The sequence below is a fragment of the Pelodiscus sinensis genome, chromosome 13 (genome assembly GCF_049634645.1).
Source record: "Pelodiscus sinensis isolate JC-2024 chromosome 13, ASM4963464v1, whole genome shotgun sequence".
Lineage (NCBI taxonomy): Eukaryota > Metazoa > Chordata > Testudines > Trionychidae > Pelodiscus > Pelodiscus sinensis.
Genome location: NC_134723.1, coordinates 29,358,501 through 29,379,157, shown reverse-complemented (window position 1 = coordinate 29,379,157; position 20,657 = coordinate 29,358,501). Strand labels below are relative to the sequence as shown.

At 43.0% G+C, this 20,657-nt stretch overlaps 1 protein-coding gene across 4 annotated transcripts in view; it reads left to right on the top strand.

Moving 5' to 3' along the window:
- The window catches only part of LOC102459993 (phosphatidylinositol-binding clathrin assembly protein-like), a 63,967-nt gene extending 43,645 nt beyond the window's left edge, over positions 1–20,322 (top strand). The window contains exons 11-21 of one of the 4 annotated variants that reach the window (XM_075940960.1): positions 246–382; positions 916–1,019; positions 1,874–2,020; positions 3,379–3,489; positions 5,323–5,439; positions 7,369–7,399; positions 8,177–8,297; positions 12,839–12,862; positions 13,001–13,057; positions 13,459–13,566; positions 15,620–20,322. In XM_075940960.1, coding sequence (XP_075797075.1) covers positions 246–382; positions 916–1,019; positions 1,874–2,020; positions 3,379–3,489; positions 5,323–5,439; positions 7,369–7,399; positions 8,177–8,297; positions 12,839–12,862; positions 13,001–13,057; positions 13,459–13,566; positions 15,620–15,634 — 972 coding nt within the window. In that variant the 3' untranslated portion in view covers positions 15,635–20,322. The remainder of the gene's footprint in view (positions 1–245; positions 383–915; positions 1,020–1,873; positions 2,021–3,378; positions 3,490–5,322; positions 5,440–7,368; positions 7,400–8,176; positions 8,298–12,838; positions 12,863–13,000; positions 13,058–13,458; positions 13,567–15,619) is intronic. The other 3 variants (XM_075940962.1, XM_075940961.1, XM_075940963.1) reach the window with 3 other exon arrangements.
- The last annotated feature ends 335 nt before the right edge of the window (positions 20,323–20,657 follow it).

Sequence of the window (20,657 nt, the reverse complement as noted above, 5' to 3'; positions counted from 1 at the left end):
CTAAACATATTGACATTGGTTTTTGTCACTCTTGATGTTGTTTCAACTTAATTTGTGCTTCTGTTCTAATAGAAACATTTCCACTTTCCCTTAATATTTCAGCTAGGTATATGTTAGTCTCTTGGGTGTCATAACAGAAATTGTGATTAAAACCTATCAACCTTTTATTACTAAGAATCCTCCTAAAAAAGTAATGCTTTTGAAAATTCATAAGTTAAATTAGTATGTCTCTCTTAATCTTTCAGGAGCAGCGGTTAAAAGAGATTTCTGTGGTATCAAATTCCACTTCTACATCAGCATCTCCAAGCACCTTGTCAGGGAAAAGTGTGAATACTACTACAGCTGTTGACCTCTTCGCAGCACCAGCACCTACAACTAGTAGGTGAGGGACACTTTTCTACCTAATCCAAGTGTAATACACTGCATTGGTGAATTGTCTGGATAACTGAAAACCATAGATAATATATTCTATGAAATTTCTCAAGAGTCAGAATAATCTTGTGGCTGGTTGAAAATTTTTTTTTTTTTTTGGCATTAGGCTAGTTACCAAACTAAAAACGTAATTAAAAAAAAAACAGTTCTGTAGCACCATTCTTGGCCTTCACTATGACTGCCAAAAATTTAAACTTTAACATGTATTTGCTGTGTAATTCTAATAGTCCAGTAAAATAAAACTGAATCTTGTTGGCTATAGCAAACAAAATAATTTAGTGCAAACCACATACAACAAAAATTGCATTACATAAATATTGGATATACTTTTAGCTGTATGGTATTTCTAGGAGTTGAGAGGTGCATGCAGACACTTAAAAACCAAACTCCATTCTTGCTTAATCTGCTCAGGAAATTTCAACGGGATAACAGACCAAATGTGGCTTAATTATTAACTTGTGTAGCTTTTTTTTCTATTTTCAGCATGCCTAACCTTTCCAGTGATCTCTTTGATCTTCAGCCTGCATTTGTTCCAACTGTACAGAGTACTCCAGCTATAGCAACATCAGCAAGCAGTGCTTGGGGAGGTAAGTTATCTATTGTTTAAACCAATATAGTAATATTCTTGGCATCTGAGAATTATTCAGTTGTCATTGTATTACAACTTACTTAATATGAATTTTTGTTTCAGTATGTTCAATTAACTACCAGAAAATCCAAGTATTACTAGTTACCTTGGTAAGACATTAAACTGATCATCCAAGGCCTGATCTATATTAGACCCAGAAGGTTGGCTTAAAGTATGTAACTCCAGCTACATAAATAACATATCTGGAGTTGATATACCTTAAGCTGAATTTCGTGCCATCTCCACTAGTGGGAGATCAGGTGCCAACACTATTGTCAGCTTCCTTATGGACACAATTCTTGCATTAACTTTAGTTACTTCAGTTTGCACATTCATTACTGCCCTTGAATTTTATTACCTGAGGGAAGAACTTAACTAACAAGATGCAGTTTTTAATAAACACTTAAATAAGGAAATGTTTCCATCAAAACTGGCAGTATATTAACCAGTGGAGCTGCAAATGATCCCAGTGCCATTTGCCAAAGTTGGGGATCAGGAACATATCTACATAGGTAATGCATTCTTGGAAATTCGTTTTCCCAAATGAGTAAATGTCACTGTTCTATTAGGAAAAAGAACATGAGAAACATCAGAATGGAAGACTGGTATGAGTTTCAGTAAAACTGTCTGAGTTGGGCAGAACAGTGGGGGAAAACTTAAAGCTAGCAATATATTTCAAATAAATGTGCTTAACCCTGGTTCTAGGAACTTTCATACTGCGATGTGCACAATTTCTGTGCTTTTCTATGTGGTATTTGAAATCTAGATTCTTTTCTTTCTTTCTTTCTTATTACCTACTGCTGTATCTGAAAGGTCCTTTCTCATCTTCAAATGGTTGTGTTGGTTCTCCACCCCATCTGGACATCTTTGACATGAAGCCAGTTGAAGAAGCAGTAAAATCTACTATCCCTTTCGTCTCTTCCACCTTTACCTCCAAACAAACAGTGGAACAGTTTAGTGGTAAAACATTCTCTAATTTGTTTCCAAGTGGAGATAACAGTGATAGCAAACTGGGTTGTGTAACTCTTTGTATGTTTCCAATCCATTATAATATTAAAAGCTATTTTGAATTGCCAGATTTCAACCCGATAATTGTAATTTCAAATCTCATCTGAAAAGTAGATATTCACTTTTAAATGTTGATTACATGTCCAGATCTGAAGGAATCTGGTTCATTTTTGTTTCTCTACATGATGTCAAATATCGAAACATTTCTGAATTCATTGTTATTTTTACTACGTTATGTCCAAGGAGACACCTTCTTTAAAATTGAGAAATGAAAGTGTTAATTGAGGTTTCCAGATTAATTCTGTATTTGGTGGATACTAGGGATGTAAAATCCTGGTTAACCAGTAAACCTAACATTTAACCAGTGGGATCTGGACAGAGGATCATCCCAGCCTCATGCTGGGGCTGGCTGCCAGTTCCTAGCCTGCACATGGGGACTGGGACTGCTGTAGGCTTGCAGCCCCGCAGGCCGGGCTCTGCATAGAGAGAGGCTGCTCCAGACACTGGAACAACCCCTGTCCTCAGCGTGCCTCCTGTGCAGCTGCTCCAGCCCCCACAGGTTACTGGTTAACCAGAACTAGTAAACCTCTCTTATTACAGGTATAGCTAACCAGTTAACCTTTCATATCCCTAGCGCAGTGGTCCCCAATCTTTAGAGGCGCCTGGGTGGGTGGGGCCACTCACGTGCCGGGCGCCTGGGGGGTGGGGCCACTCACGCGCCGGGGGCATGCCAGGGGACGGGGATGCCCTTGCACCCGGCGCCACCCAAGCGCCTTGTGCTGTGGGCCCGGGGCCGGCGCCGCCGCCCGAGCCACGTGCCTGGGGCCGGCACCGGCGCTGTGCGCCCACATGTGCTCCGGGGCTAGAGCCGCCCGAGCGCCGCGAACCTGGTGCTGGTGCATGTCGTGTGCTTGGGGCCAGCACCTCCCGCGCGCCAGGGTCTGGCCGGCCCAGGTTGTCTGCAGGCGCGCACAAATGCCCCAGTGGGCTCCATGGCGCCCGCGGGCACTGGGTTGGGGACCACTGCCCTAGTGGATAGTGGATTCTTCCTTTTTATTAATGAAACACATTTTTTAATTGTTACCACAGATCTGTCTTTCAGGGTTTTTGTTGTTCTCTTCTCACACTCCAATCTACATTTCTTTTCTTTTTGCATGAAGATGATTTTAGTGGTAATAAGCCTATGTACACTCATGTGTTCTCCTTTGGTAATTCATGGTACCTTTTTTAGCTTTCTGGGTTCGTTAGACTGTACTAATGAACCCATGATGTTTTTACTGTATCTAATTATTTTTAAATTTATATTTTAGGATTTCCTCTTCATTCAGCTCCTCAGAGCACCTCCTCTTCCTTAATTAATGTGGATTTTGATGCTGTATTTGGAGCAAAGTCAATGGCACATGAGTACAGAACCACAAGTGGTAAAAACTTTAATGTGAACAAACTTAAGATGACTGCTAGAGAATGTGAAATTGAACATAAGATAATATCACTTTCATTATAGCTAGCTTGTTTAGAATTCTAATTTTAAATAAAAATAGAATTCTTAACTAGCTTCCAATCATCTAAAATATTGTGTAATGCAGTGGTCACCAACCAGTAGATCGGGATCTACTGGTAGGTCTTGGAGCTTTTGACAGGTGATCCTGACAGATTTGTCTGGGAGGCTATCAAGCGCTGGCACTTTTATTTGGCTGTCTCAGCACTGCTGTGCTGCTCCTGCCCTTTGCCCCCCCCCTCCCCCCCCTCCCCCCCGCCCCGCAGGAGCACCTTGCTTGCTGTGCAGGGAACAGGAAGAAGAGGAGGGAGTAGAGATGTCAGGTTGCCCCTCCCCCACCCTATACCCCATCTCCACAGAGCAGGGGTAGGGCAAGGATGGAGTAAAATTGCTAGCTGCTTTTGGGAGTGGTGCAGGGTCCAGGGAGAGGTGAGCCTGCCTTAGTCCCCTGGACCACCACCCAGAAGCCACCTGTGGTAATTGATGCCCAGCTGGAGTCTGCATTCCAAACCTTGGACCCAGACCTGAATCCTCCTGCACCCCCAAACTTCTGCCCTAGCCCTGAGTCCCCCTGCACCAAAACTCCCTCCCAGTTCCAGCACCCTGAACCACCTCCTGCATCTCAACTCCCTGCCCTAGGCTCAGCTGAGAACCCCTCCCACACCCCAAATCCTTTAGCCCAAGATCATAGTCTGCATTCCCCTTCCCTGCACCCTAGTTCTCTGCCCCCAGCCTGAAAAAAGTGATTGAGGATGAGGGAGGAAGGGAGGACGGAGTGAGCAGGGGTGGGGCCTCAGAGCGGGGGCAAGGGTGTTTGGATTTGAGGCAGATCCTGGATTGCATTTACATTCAAAAAGTGATCTCATGCTTGAAAATGTTGGAGACCACTGGTGTAATGTGTCTTGTGTTTTCTCTCTCCCTCCTTCCTGTCATGCAATTTTCCTATGTGGTCCATGGGCTGTCCATTAATGGGTACGTTTAAACATCAAACTTGTTTTAAACAATTAAAATTTGATTGTAGTTTTGTTGCAGAAAAGCAGTTGTCTTAGTTCTGTTTTGAAGCATGGCATATTTATCTACAACATGATCATTAGGTTTGAGGGACTAAGATGATGATCTTGCAAACAGTTGCAAATCCAGTTAAAGGTAACACAGTGCATAACACATTATTTGTGCGAATATTTTAATAGTTTCTGCTGGTCATTAGTAACTTGGTTTGATCCTGAAAGGTGAAGAGGGTTTTTATAGTTTGTGCAAAAGTTATTAATAGTAATTTGGCCAATGAATTATAATGTTGTCATGGTTTTGTAACAGAATGCTTTTAGATTTAATAACACTAAACTAACAAAAACACTGTCAAGTCAGGGTTTTTGTTTGGAATTTTGACTGAAAGTCAGGAATGGTTCAGTTTTGTATGCAACTTAGTTGCTTTTTCAGGTCAAACTGTCTTCGTGTAGGAGCTCTCTAAAATTCTTGCCTGTAATCTTTTAAATGAGAGAGGGTGTTTGTACATATTCTAGTAGTTTTTATTACTTACACATAATTCAGAATTCCAAGAAAAAAAGTGATTAACCTACATTTTTGCCTAAACCTTGAAAACCTCTTAGGCATGTTGAAATTATGGCCATGCTACTGATGTCCTTTGAGAATATTGCTTTCTGAATAATGTAAATTTGTTTTGTTTTTTTTGTTCCTGCCTGTACGTGGTGGTTTTAATGTTGTTGTTTCTATGGTCTGTTTTCAGCTCTTATTCTAGAGGAAGTATTACAACCAACAGTACCAACTCAATGTCAGAGAGCCATTATAATCAATCAACAGAGTGGGAAAATTTTAGCAAATGACCTTGATTCATCACTTGCTAACTTAGTAGGAAGTAAGTGTGGAATTTTTTTAACTTATTTTTTCTTTACTAGGGGGCTGTGCCCCTTGCTTGCTATGCGCGCACGCACACGCCCTTTCGCAGCCAGAGAGCCTGTTAATCTTGCATTGAGCCCAGCTGTGCTCTCCACAGTCCCAAGTCACTCGCATTCTTCTCCACTCCTGCCCATGTCCAGCATTCTGGATGGCTCCTCTATCCGAATGCTCTTGTCCCATCCCACCTGCTCGTGCTCTTCAATTGCTAGCCAGTCCCCCTGCCTGCACCCTTCCCATTCCTGTCCCACATGCCAATAAAATAATCTATGGCCAGCAGTCCACCCCCTTCCTTCCATCCCTAGCCCCACCTCCATCCCTACACCCCCTGTTTCCCTGTCTCCATTCCTACCCCACCATCCTCCCTAACCTCCCCCCATCCTCCTTCTTTCATTCTTACCCCCACCTCCATTCCTACACTCATCCATCCTCCCTAACACCTTCCCCACCCCACCCCACCTATACCTACTCCAACCTCCTTCTTCCATATTCCTGCTCCCACCTCCTTCCGTAACCCCTCCCCACCCTCCCTGCCCATCCCCCTGGTTCCATGCCTGTATTCCCCTCACTCACACCATCCATCCCCACATACACCCTTATCCCCTTTCCTCCCTCCCTATGCACACCCTGCTCCCTCTCACCAACAGGCAGTCTAACCAGTAAAGAAGTGGCACCAGGCCTGTATGCAAGAATTTGTCAGGGGGTTGCTCTGGGTGCTGTGACAGCAGATCTGGGCAGCTGCCTGGAGAGAAGGGGCAGCAAAGGTGGGATTACTGGGGTGTTGTGAAGTGAAACAGGGCAGAGAAAATGGAATGGAGGCAGAAGTTGGAGGGAGGGTCAGAGAGCGGGGGTTCCTTTGGGATGCCAGGTTGAGAAGGGAGGGATGAGAGTCTGTGAGGGGGCAGGAGAGGAGTGGAGGATGGAAAGAGGGCCAGAGAGCCATGCAGAGGCAGGCACCCTGCCCCCACTTGGCCGTGTTGGCAGCCGCTACGAACGTTGCTGGGCCTCCCCTCTGTGATGCAGTCTGGCAACCCTTGATGCAACAGTGGTTTCCACAATGGCAGCATGGCACTGATGCAGCCACTCGGGCTGCGGTGGACAGCTGAGGACCCAGAGCCTGACTCAGTTCCCAGTGCGAGTGAGTCGCACCCTGAGCCTCTCACCAGCTGACGCAGCCCCTGGTCTGAGAGGCCCTGCCTGGGAGGAGCGTGATGTTGCGGCTCCCATCCCCAGGCATTGAGCCCCCATGCACACATGGTCGCGCACCACAGCCAGCCACCAGAAGGGGACATGGCATAGTGGTTGCTTTCCCTGAGTAGCAGGCCATCGGGGTTGGCCCAGCGTGCTGCCAGCATCTCCCCTTAGCCACCAGGCCCCGCGCCTCTTCCCCTGTGGGCCTGTTCCCATGCAGCGCCTTTGGCTGCCAGGAAGTCCCCGAATGTCCCCAGATCCAGCCATCCTGGAGCCTCTACTCAGAGTATGCCTTATGAGCAATGGCAGCAGCGCTGCCGAAGCCCCATTTCCTGCAGCGGGCTGATCTGGAATGGTGCCCAGCCACTGGATGGAATTGCTTCCTGCCCCAGACACGCTTCAGTGACTGGAAAAGCCACCTGGCAATCTGGCCTGGGCAGATTCCGCCTCCGACTGGTCCTGCGTATTCAGCTCTGGCCACAACCTTTCGGGAGGTGGAAACTGCACAGGCCGGGCTTCTAGGAGGCTTTGCCATTCCCCATACAGTGTCTGGAGCTGCGAGACCGGAGCCTGCGGGATGCAGAGTGATGTGATGACATTACTCTGTCGTCCCACAGGAGAAACTTTTTATAGAGAGAGAGCTTAAAGAAACAACATATTCTGCTAATTATGTTTGGGGGGATTATCTTTTTTGTTACAGATCTTGGCTTTGGAGGAACCCCATCCAAAAAGTAAGATTTTTCTTTTGACTAAGCTCTTACAATTATACAATGTGAAAAGTAATATTTGTTTCTTGAGAATTCCTTGTTATAAAACAGTGATAGAGAGAGAGATAGTCCATCACACAACATGGTAACTGAGATCTTTGTTCTGAAAGCCATCTACACTGGTCAGGAAATCATGCTGTGAACAACAGTGTTCAAACATAGCTGTGACTAAAACAAGGTCAACCATAGTATGAATAAATAAACCCCTGTAAGAGAACTGTCATATACATTATCAACAAGGACTAGACATACTGTTTGAATTAAAAAAAACCCAAAAACCTCAGGATGAAGTAGCCTACTGGTTCAGTGGCAGCCTTAACCATCTAAATTAGTCTTCAAGATTTGAGCATCTTGTTAAGGTCATACAAGGTATAATTGAAGTACATTACTGAATAAGTAACTCTGACATACCATTTTGTGTAATATGCTTTGAGAAACTGTTGAGCTTGCTTTGGATAGTGTTTAAAAAGTTGTTTTCATCTTGCTCCAAAAGCAATAGAAATTGTAAGAGCATAGATACAGATATTGCAATTGTTACTGTTATGAAGTTAGCAGTGGAAATGCATTTTTCTTGTATAAGAATCTCTGTAAACTTCTTGTGCCTGCATGAGTGTTCCTCTGTAGTGTTCAGTTTTACTGGTTCTCTGATTTTTATCTGCTCATAAATAGAAATTCTTTCAGATGCAGATCAAAAATTTATATTTTATTGTGGAGCCTCTTAGCTCTATAATTTCTTTTTAGGTCAGACATGCAGTGGAATCAGCCTACTGAGAAGAAGCTTACTGGAGGAACAAACTGGCAGGCAAAAACAAGCACATCAACTACCTGGAATCCTGCTCCCGTTCCTCCTGCTTCACATATGGTAAGTGTTACACCATTCCTGACTTGAGGTTATGCACCCACAATCAATGACCTGAAGGGGCATTGACTTTCCCCTTTGTCTCAAATTCGTGGTGTTTTAGGCTATAGATTCAAGACCACCCACTTGCATTGGTTTGTTTTGTTGGTAAATGGAAGATCTATTAAAAACTAGAAACTTTCCTTTTTAATAAAAGCTTAATGGCAGCAGAAAATGATCAAGTTCCTCATTCACTAGGAAAAATCTTCTGCTTTCCAGTGAATGGATTTGTCAAAACTCAGGGGGAGGAGAAACCAATAATAGAAAACTAGGGGGCAGTGCCCCCTGCACTCTACGCTCAGAAATCCCTGTCTCTGGGGGTAGGCAGGCTGGGAATGGGAATTCCAGGGCTGCAGCCAGCACTGGCTTCCCTCCCCTCCCCAGCAAGCTGCTGGGGCCACCCCAGCCTCTCGGCGCCCCTCCTCCCCCTGTCACAGCCCTAGTCTCTCAGCCCCCCTCTGGCTGCTGGAGGAGGGCTGGAGCTGGGGCTGGAGGCAGTGGCGACCCAGCAGGGATCTGCTGCCTTTGCCTGGCCCACACTCAGGATGCTGCCTGTCTGGTGCTCCAGCCTCGAATACCCCTCTTCCCCTTCCCTCCCCCCCCCCCCCCCCCCCCCCCCGGGGTCCCACGAGCTTATAGCACCAGCACTGGCTTTCTTGGGGGAAGAGGGAGAGGAGGAAACCCTGAGACTTCATGCCGGATTTGGCTTGCAAGCAAACGTGCATGCTGCTGTGAGGAGGGGAGGAGTGGCTCGTGTGCTTCCCTGCAAGCTGGATCTGGCCCAGAGTCTCAGGGCTCCCCCCACCTCCACAGGGCACTGGCGCTGCAATCTTGCAGGAGGATGTCAAGGCTGGACCATCAGACAGGCAGAGGTATCAGTTCCCTGCTGAGTCCCAAAGCATTGGGGCCTCAGAGCAGTGAGGACCCTCTGCTGCCACCTCCTGGCCCATCTCCAGGGGAAATGGGGATCAGTGGGGGGGCTGAGGGCACCCTCCGAGGGGGAGCCAAGCCAGGGGAATCCCAAGTCATGGCCGCTGTGTTCTCTTCTGGGGACTCTACTCAGGCTGGGGGGGGGGGGGGAGAGAGGTTTTTTTTAGAGAGAGATGTGAAAATGGTAGAAACTCTAAATGATTTTTTGTTTGTTTTCGTCTAAAAGTTTAATAGCAATTGGATATAATATAGCTAAAAGCTAGTGAAAATGAGGTAGGGTAAGAGGCTAAATAGGGAAAAAACAAATTAAAAATATTTAGACATGATAGATGTCTGTCACCAGGACCTGTTGAAATACATTATAAAATACTTAAGGAGCTGACTGGAGATTTATCTTTGGAAAGTCTTGGAATATGGGCAAGATTCCGAAAGAATGGAACAAGCCAATAGAGCCCATCTTGAAAAAAGTGAAATAAGGACAACCTGCGGAATTTACAGACCAATCAGCATAACCTCAGTTCACAAAGATAATGGAGCCAATAAATAAGGAATCAATTTGCAGAAACTTACATAAGTAACACATTATGGCTTTGTCAACGAGTCATGTCAAATTAGTCTTTTACCTTTCTTTGACAGGGTATTAAGCCTTGCGATTAGAGAGAAAGCAGTAGATGTGATATCTCTTGACTTTAGTGAGGCTTTTGATACTCACATGACCACTTCATGAATAAACAGAGAAAAACAATTTAGATGTAGCTACTGCAAGATGGCTTTGTAACTGGTTGGAAAACCATTCCCAGAGAGCAGTTTATCACTGGTTCACAGTCAAGCCAGAGGGGCATATCAAGTGGGATCCCAATAGGATGAGTTCTGGGTCTAGCTCTGTTGAATAGCTTCATCAATGATGGAGCTTAGATAACAGCATAGAGAGTACATATGTCAAGTTTGTGGATGATGATAAGTTGGGAAGGGTTGCAAGTGCTTTGGAAGATGGGATGAAAATTCAAAATGAATTGGACAAACTGGAGAAATGGTCTTCAGGAAATGAGAATCAACAGTGTAACATTGATGCAAAAAAATAATAATTTTGAAATGTGTTGGCAGGAGTGTTGTAAGCAAGACATAAGAAGTAATTCATGTGCTTTACTCCACACTTACAAAGTTTCAACTGGAGTATTGTGTCCAGTTCTGGGTGCCACATATCAGGAATGATTTGGACAAATTTGTAGAAGTCTGGAGAACAACAGAAATGACTAAAGGTCTAGAAAACACGATGGGATGTTAAATATCAGTTAATTGAAGGGATGTTAAATATCCGTTAATTGAATAGTTGATTACCTTCATTGATTTTTATCAGTTACTTGACTATTCTGTAGTTCCTAGGGGCAGGGCCGGCAGCCAGTGCGCTCCTGCCCCACTCCCAAGGAGCCCCCTGCCACTCTGCACTGCTGCCTTTGTATCTCAGGGAGCAGCGTGGGGTGCCAGGCGGGAGCTGGTCCGCGAGGGGAGCCAGTTTAAAATCCAGCTCCCCTCAGACTGGCTGCCTGTCTCCCTGTGTGGTTGCCTTTGATAGAGAGGCAATAGGGTGGAGTGGCAGCAGCCCCTATCCAGGGTGGGGGCTCAGCTCCCAGACCCGGCGCAAACCTGAACTGAGCTAGGCTGTCTGCCCGCCTGGCTCCTAATACAATTTAAATGTAGAGCCACAGTGGGGATAGGTCTGGGACCTGGTGTGAGCCAGGACTGAGCCAGGCTCCTGGCCAGCCTGCTAAAAAATTATCAGGGAGGGAGAGGGAAATACATGTAGTCTATACCATTAACCTATAAGCTTTTGCTTATTGAATAATCAGTTAACCATCTACCGACTTTTAGTGAATATACCCCGCACCCGAATATATCCCGCGGTTTTTACCGTTTTAGTAAAAAAAAATCTTGTATAACCCGCGGGGTATACAAGACTGTGCTGGGGGTATATTTAGGGTGCGGTGGTATATTTATGGTGCGGGAGGTTAGGCTCCCAGTCTGTGACCGAACAGTGCGGGGAAACTTACAAGGGGCGCAGCAGCCGGGAACACTCCGGAGCTGGGGCAGAGGCACCCCAGCAGAGACGCAAGGTGGGAGGCTCCCAGCCCAGGCTGACAAAGGGAAGGAGCCCAGAGCAAGTTGCGGCGTGGGGCTCTGTGGCCAGCAGCAGCGACGGGAGTCTGCAGGCGGCCACGGCTCACAGGAGCGGGGCCAGGACATGGTGCTTGTTGCTCGTTGCTTCTGTGCGATCCAGCCTGGCGCCCCTCCCTGCCTGCAGCCGCCGCCGCTGCTTGCCGGACCCGCTGTGTGCTCGCTTGTTGCTCCTGGGCCAGCGCCTGCCCCGCTGCCCCGAACCATACCCCAGCCCAAGAGCAACAAGCGGGGCACAGTTCAGGGAGGCGGGACAGGCACTGGCCTGGGAGCAACAAGCGAGCACGCAGCGGGTCCAGCGAGCAGCGGCTGCAGGCAGTGAGGCACGCCCGGCTGGATCACGCAGGAGCAACAAGCCCCGGCCCCACTCCTGTGAGTCGTGGCCGCCTGCAGACTCCCACCACTGCTGCTGGCCGCAGAGCCCCGCACTGCAACTTGCTCCGGGCTCCTTCCCTTTGTCAGCCTGGGCTGGGAGCCTCCCGCCTTGTGCCTCTGCTGGGGATGCCTCTGCCCCAGCTCCAGAGCGTTCCCGGCTGCTGCACCCCTTGTAAGTTTCCCCGTGTTGTTCGGTCCGGGCTGGGAGCCTAACCCCAACCCGGCAAAGGTAGTGAAAGGGGGGGGAGGGAATGCTCTTCCATCCTGGGGGGGGGGAAAAAATCTATATACCCCGTGCACGAGTCTGGCCCGCAGCTGGGGTGTGGGGTTTGTAAAAACGAATATAACCCGCGGGTTTTATTCGCTAAAAGACAGTATACTATTACATCCCTAATGAGTTTGCCAACCATATGTCCTGGATTTTCCAGGACAGTCCATATTTTTAATACTCTGTTCTGGTGTCCCTAGCAAGTAATGAAATGTCCCGGATTTACAGGCCCATACTCAGGGAGAGTGCGAATGCACACCACCTCCACCTCCTCTGCTCCCCCGTCTCCTCTGCCATGGTTCTCCTGTCTCGCATGAGCAACATCTTTCCTGTGGTGTCCGCATGTTCATCACCCAGCCGCCAGCACTCCAAGGAGTCTGCACCGCGGGAAGGGGGATGAGGCCACCAGGATAGACAGGCCGGCAAGGACAGAATTTTGACAGGGCAGGGGGGGCAGCAGCCATGCACATTGCTCTGGGATGTGACTTGTGCTTTTTCTCCTGTTCTTCGGACACTAAGGTAGTGAGGGAAAAGTGCTTGCATTCTGTGCTTGAGTCTCATTCTTGGCTGGTGAACTCCCCTATGTATAAGTTCCCTTGCTTATACATTTATCCATTGTACTTAAAGACTATATTATAGTCCCAATGAAAAGCATGGATGTAGCTCATTTCAGTATATCGTAACCCATTCCTGGGTTGAGTAGTCTAGTTTCAATACCACTTCAATAATTTTCTGTCCTTATTCCTTTTTGGTATGCCAGAATGGAGTACATTATCCTGGATATGTAAGTTACTTTCTTGTAACCTATTTTAAGTGCTTTACAAAATATAAAAGTATATTTTGTAAAGTCCCTTATTAAAAGTTAGTAGTATAACTGTATTTTAGATAATTTCAAGTGTAATTTTTCCTCTGGCCACTAAAGGTACCTGCTCCAATGACCTACCCAGTGACTACACCTCAAGTGCCTGTGTATGGAATGGTAAGGAGCTCATTGTTAAAACTGTAGTGTCACACTTGTTAATGTAATTGTGTGTTGTTTGCTTGTCACATTGTGATATACTACTTATTCAGTTTATACTCCTTCCTTGGCACAGATTAAGACCTGAAAGATTAACTACCTGTTACTTCAGTTATTGTGCTGCTTTCCAGTATGTCACATACAGTACAACAACTGAAGTAACAGGTATGTAAGGTTTTACTTTCATATTTAATAATTAAAATATTCAATAAAATATCATAGACTGTTGGCTAAAAATAGCCTGATTTTTTTCAGCACAAAACATTCAATACTGAGTTTCCTGGATTAATGTATGCAGGTTTTTTTTTGTTTTTTTTAAATACTACTTTGACTGTTTTCTTATCTTTCTCTGTACCTTGCAGGTACCTACTCAGATTGGTGCTGCACCTTTAATGGCACCCCAGCCAATGATTTTCACACAGCCAGGTCTGAGGCCAACGAATCCCTTTGCACCTGTCCCTGGAACACAGGTAAACACTTTATATGAACTTAAAAGTTAAGGAAAAATTCCAGTGTTGAAGTGCATGATCTAATAAAAAACCAGCAACTTAGGATTCTAGTAGTTTTACAAGTATCTTTTTCTAGACCCCTTAAATTACAAATGTGTTTACTAATGGACCTCCTTGTTACTTTTGTATTGATCTCCTATGTTTTAACATGATTTAAAATTTTGCCATAAAGATTTAACCCTGATCAAAAAGGATACCTTAAGGAATAGAATGTGAAGTAAAACTGGCCTTTCTTCCTTCCCAGCCAGTGTTATCTTTCTGAACTCATTAGAGCTACAGTCATCTATTTTATGCTTGTAGGGCAGTAGTTCTCAAATTTTTCCACCCATGGCTCACCTGACTCCATGCAAACCCTTCCATGGACGGCCATTTGCTAATGGAAATTTGCTGTTAATTACATAATTATTCCTGAGCCTTTTTACAAGTGCTACAAGACCAGGGAGAGCGGTTTAATTTAAATTATTAAACAGATTAAGCATTTTAACTTTCTCATGTTAGTTTATCAAACTTCATTTTAAATTAAGTGAAATATTTTGTCCAACACAAAAGGTTTCAATGTTTTCTTTACTTATGGCAGGGGTGGGGAATCTTCTTTGTGCTGAGGGCCACTGACCCACATAAAAACCAGTTGGGGATCACACAAGTGAAGCAAAAATCTCCTCCAAAAACCTTCATCCGTCACTTACATGGCCCACAACTGACACACCTCACTCCTCTGACACTCCAGACCCATGTGATGAGGAGGAGGGACAGGGAGGACTGAGGTTCAGATTTCCTGTTCTGGGATTAGTGATTTTTGTGGTTCTGGGGTGGGGACAAAAATGAGGGGTTCAGTGTGCAGGACAGGGCTGCCATTAGTGGGATAGGGATGGATTGCAGGATCTGGGTGGAAGGTGGTGTGCGGGAGGGAGGGAGGTTGGGAGGGCGGGGTAAGGTGCAGAAGCAGGCTGGGAATAGGCTGTCTGGAAGGGAGGGGGCAAGAACAAAGGAAAGGTGCATGGTCAGGAGCCCACTGGAGGTGCAGGGTCTTGACAATGGCTGTGAGTGAGGAGGGTGTGAGCGTGCAGGGTGAGGGGCACTTACTTGCCTTTGCAACCCGCACTGCTCCCAGCACTGTGTCCCAGGCATGGCCTCCTTCTGCTCCCATTGACGGGATTCTGGCCAATGGGAACAGTGGAGAGAGTTTCCAGGCAGTGCATCCGTGCATTCTTCCCCACAAGCCGGATCTGGTGGGGAGGCTCGGGGCTTTCTCCCTCCTCCCCCCCCCTCCCCCCCCGAAGCCGTGCTGGCACTCCAGCCTAGGAAGAGGAAGGTGGGAGAGGGTCTGAGCTCGAGCCACAGACCACCCAGAAGGCAGCTGCGGATCACTAGTGGTCTGCGAACTGCGGTTTGAGAACCACTTTTGTAGGGGTTACTCTTATCTGTATAGCAGCTGCTAGCATGCACTACTGCCTAAATGGGGAGGAGGTAAATGAATTGAAAGCAGCAGAACACTTGTTACTGGCCAGCTTGGCGTAGCTAGCTGTGAAAATCTTTGTCTAGAAACTTTGGGCATGGGGGGGATGTGAAGGCAGTATTTGCCTTCTGGGACTAGCTGGCCAGACATTTCCCCTGAATGAGTTCAGCCTTACAAAACCACAGCAGGAAATGTCTTCAACTGATTTTGGCCCACAGCTGGAATGGTAAAATACGGTGATTTTTCTCATTTTGTGGGGTGTGGGAAGATTCACACCAATTTTATGTGCTCCATTGGGCGAAAAAATGTCATGCTCACCTGTCAATTGAACTCTGTATCTATTTGTATCATAACTCTTAAGTGTTTGGGGTTTGTAGTTTTAAATAACTCTCCAAAAGGGAACCAAATAAGTAGTGCATTATCTCCTCTTACCCCCAAATAAATCCCAGTTGTCAGTAACAAGGTTAATTGTCCTGCTTTTAGATGTGTAACTTTTAGTTATTCTGCAGAAACAGTGCATTGAGTAAACATACTTAAACTTTAATTTCTACCTTCCAGATACAGTTTATGTAGAGTCGCCAAAGCAGCAAGATGCATAACGACCAAATATTGGTAAAAAGAAGATTGAAAATTCAGTGTTCTCACAGTGCAGTCTTCAACAGGGCATCCACTTACTTTCTGTGTAATATAAAATTACTTTGAATCGCTGTGCTTTAGAAGATTCTTGTTTATAACTATGGTATGGAATCATGTTTGTGCATTGGTTTAGACTATGTAAGACTAGCTTCAGTAGAAAACCAAAATTTTTGAAGCTAAAAGTCAGTTTGGAAATGGAAAAATCTGACTTACGGACCTATCCCTTCTGAAAAGGGGCTTACTTATATAATTGCTTTGCAACTTTATTCATCAGCAGATGGCCTGTAGAAAGTTGGCTGAGGGTGTAATATTTCTATTTATTTTCTCCCTGAACTGTGTGGCTATTGTAGTCAAGGCACAAATCAAATGAGATTGAGCAATAAAACTTTCATGTGCTCTAATAAAGTACTCTGATAGAGTAATGCTTGTATTATCATATAAAGCCAATATTGTGTGAAATCAGACAGCTTTTTCATATTAGAATAGCTTCTTATAATTCACAAATTTTATACTGTGAGTTTTAAATGCTGTGAATCAACTAACTATATATAAAAACAATTGAGGAAAGACTGATCTGTTGGCATTATAACAGTGTGTTATGCCACCTGAGAGATTGGCATAGGCTTGAGATCTGTCTCCAAACAGAAGATATGATGTTACAGGATAGCATGTGCAACTTCCATACAGATAGTAATAGCTGCACTTCCTTATGGTATCTTTTTGTGCAGATAGCAGCATCATTCTTAGCTCTAGCAGGAGTTGCCTTCACGTCACAGGAAAACAGCACATCCAGCAGCAAATTGAGGGATTAGCAGGTCTTGTTGCTGGCCATTAGAGGAGAAATGTCCACATTTGAATAATTCTGCAGTTCAAAAAGATTTTTTTTCTTTCTTTTGACTGAGAATTATATTTATGGTGTTGTCCAATCTTTGACTAACGTTTCCCACTTAACAAATCCAGTCTTTACAAATTACAAAAAAAAATATTTTTAAATATGTAAATATATATGTAAACTTCTAAGTATGTTTCTTTAATGCTGCAGTATCTTTTTTATTTTGTAGAATTTTTCAAAATAGAAATACTGTACTGCTTAAGAAATGTACATACATTTCTTTTATAATAGAAATCTTGCAAACCATTATCTAACCTACGAAAAAATAACTGCAGTTTAGCTACACATATGCAAAAGTTATTTCAAAAATTTAGGTTTTCACTTTCATATTTATTAATTAAAATATTAAATAAAAATACCATAGAATGTTGGCTAAAAATTCAGCCTGATCTTTCATATCTTCAAATACCTGAAGAATAAACATGATAGTATGAAACAAGTTGGTAATTTGACATACATACAACTGAACATGTTTCCAGAACTTTAGTGGGAGAATAGAAGAAAAGGGAAGTGTTATTGTATCATTTAAATCTCACTATGGGATAATATTAAACTGGCTCATTATGAAAAGGAAACAAGCATCCTTGTCGTTTACGTCAGTATAGTGGTGACTGTCTTGTCTTGGGGCTGTTATGTTAGCAATAATATCATTAAGGTAGTATACAGATGCCAGTGTGTCATTTAATAATATTGCCAAATTGTTCTAGAGCAAACATTTGAAATTCAGCACTTAAATTCTATAATACCCTTTTCTCTAGGTATCTTTTTTTGTTTAATTTTGTGCCAAGAGTGTAAGGAAAATATACTTATTTCATAAAGGAAATATACCTTTTTGTCAAACAAAGTGAGAATTTTTAAGTCCTTTTGACATGTATTTGAAATTTGTAACCACTAATTTTCTGTGAAATTAAATGTTGCGAATGGAACGGATGTATTAAGCCGAAATTCTGGACATGTACTAGTAAAGATATAAACTGGACTACCATACAGTGATTAAATATTGAAATTTGAATGTAAAGGCTTTTGGCTTTAATCCCCTCTTCCTGGGTTGACCAAAAATGTTGTAAATTATTTTTAAGCCAGTGAATTCTCCAGTGCCCAGGGTGGCTCTCCACATACCGGGGAAACGTGCCCGGAACTTGGAATGAGTTTTATAATATATGAGGGATGAATTCCACAGAGTTCACTCAGCATTTAAAGATCTTGCTTCCAAGAAATTCTTCTGTCTTAACTCCAGTTTAGATCAGTACATAGACAAATGTGGGTTTTTTAAAGTAATTAGAGTAATGTCAGTGCTCATAGGTTGTGAATAGGTAATATCTGGCACTGTAAAGTAAATATCAATGCTTTTTTCCTGTAGCAGATTATTTTATAGTCCTATTGTTCAATTCCATTTTAAATTATATCCTTTCTTATGATTCATTTTAAATTATCCAAATGAATGGGCAGACGGCATACATTCAGTTGAACTTTATAAAAACAAGGAGTCTTGGGGCACCTTAAAGTCTAACAGTTTTATTTGGACTTAAGCTTTTGTGGGTAAAAGCCCACCCAACCCACAAAAGCTTATGCCAAAATAAATGTTAGTTTTTAAGATGCCCCAGGGTTCCTCGTTGTTTTTTCAGATACAGACTAACACAACTATCCAAGACTTTGAAGAGCTACGTTCTGATTAGCTAGTAGGAACTTGTTCTGTACTTTGTGCAGTCAGAAATAGGCTCAAATACTTTTAAAATTTGATTGGCTAGAGAAATTTTCAGTGACTTGGTTAGACAGTTTTCCTGTATTCAGTCTGTTTGGTATCAGTTTTATTTAGTGTTTAAAAATTGAAAACAGCGACAGTGTAAATCTTAAACTTTTTATAAACTACCTTCCCTTTAGTTTTATAGAGCATTTGTTGATGCATTAATGGGGTTCATAAAATCTTGATATGGTTTTATCTTTGAAGAAATGGCAGTTTTAGCATATTTCTGACTTCATAGAAATGTACAGAACAGCTTTTAGCAACTCCCTTGTGTATGTATTTGAATATATAAAATGCTGGAGTATCATTTTTAGCCCACAATGTATGGTTTCACAAATTAAGAATAATGTAACTGCAAGGAAAGACACTGTCAAGATTCTTAAGGTTCAATATTTGACCTGGATGATCTGAGACTTTGTTGTATAGTAAATTATCCCCATTACTGGGGATGATAGGACTTGGGGATGTGGGAGGGGAGGGAAGAGTCTGCAACCACTGCAAATAGTAACTGGTAGAAGAGCAAGAAAACATTATCCTTTCACCCCTTACTAACCCTGTGTTTATACACCACGATAATTAAGTTTTTTGTTCTGAGTGCTCTTCAGCTCTTTCCTTTCTCTCAATCAGTGAAATCTAAGGAAGGCCGTGCACTTTCTCATGTGTTCCAGTGGCCTTACAGCTGAGATTTTAACACAACTGCAGTCCTTTTTGGTGAGGCAAGTTAATATCTCTTTCTGATGGGGCACTCTACCATCAAATCTATTGCAGGAGGTGGGATGGAACATGGTGGTATTGAGTGTGTTGGACTTGGAAAGTGGCCATTTTAAATAGCTGTCCCTTTTTAACGTCCTTGTGTGTTTTAATTTGCCTACAGGAAGTTCTCTACTTTAAATTTAGATTTCCAGCTAAAATTATGTAATAGAGAAATTTTAGTTCTGTGCACATAGTGGTGGAAAAAAGTAGGGTAAAAATTGTTAGCATACTTTTGTAAAATGTTTAATAATCTCTTGCTACAAGATTGATTACAGGACGTGTCCAGATTTGGATTTTTTTTGTGTGTGGCAGAAAGGGTGGGTTACAATTTTAGAGTAGCATGCACTGTGGATCGGTGCTTTATTTGTAAATAAAAGGGAAAACTTTTTTTTCTTTTGGGTAGTTTGTATCGTATGGATAACATCTAAAGGCACTGTGTACCAGTCATTTATTTCCATTTTAAAGATTATATTTTTGAGCAATGGAAACTGTACATGTTATCATTTATACATTTATTGGTAGAAAAATAGAAAAGTTATGTTGCTATTACTCTGAAGATGTATTTGTCACATTGCTAAATACATTACTGCATAGCTTTTTTCCACAAGTATCTCATGTGCATTTATTTAAAGAGATTGTAATAACTGGTGAAGTTCTAAATGGAAAAAAATGTACATTAGGAATCCTCCTTCAGTATCTCAAACCTGTATCCTTGTATTTCCAGTCTAGTCCTTTGCCAGATATTTGGCTGGGATTTGCTCATATAAAGCACTCGCAAAAAAAAAGGTGCTGAATAGATTTCATTTTAGATTTATTTATTTAATAGCTTTCATCATTTTATATGTTGCATTTCCCCCCTTGTGTAACAGGTTTGTGCCTTTTATTGGGTATTTATTTAAAAGAAGCTTACTATAATGTAGGAGGTTGTTTTTTACAGGCTTACTCTTGTATGGCTGTTTCTTTAAATGAGTTCCTTTCCATTTTATAAAAATGGATACAGAATATTTAAAAAACAATCCATTAGCCATAAAACTGGGGGGGGGGGGGGGAGGGAATTTAAAGAAGCAAATTCTACAAAATAAAACATGTTGCATAAGCACAAAACTGGCTATGTTGACATTTAATTGTGGCACTTAATTTGACCATATACAAAACTGTTTTGGGTTTTTAAGATTGTTGCTCAGATTCATTCATTTGTTAATGAAAGTTTTGAAAAATAAACTTTGGGACAAATAAGATGTGTTCATATTTAATGTGTTCAGATATTTCAATGTTTGTTTCAAAATTGCTATGAGAGTGGAAGATTGTTTAGGAAGATGAAACAAGAACAGAATGTAATAATCAAAAGACTGCTTAGTTTGTTATATTTAAATATAATTGAAGCATCACTTAAAGGCATAATGCCAAACTTCTTTTTCTTATTTAAGGGTTTGGCCCATCAGAAAGTCAGCTCAGTAAATGGGAAGATTGGTTGCTTTGAAAAATAGCAGTCTTTTTGTTAAAGCAGGCTAATCTTCAATGGAGAAATATTTAAGTCACTAAACTTCAGGGAAATTTATTGAATCGTTGAA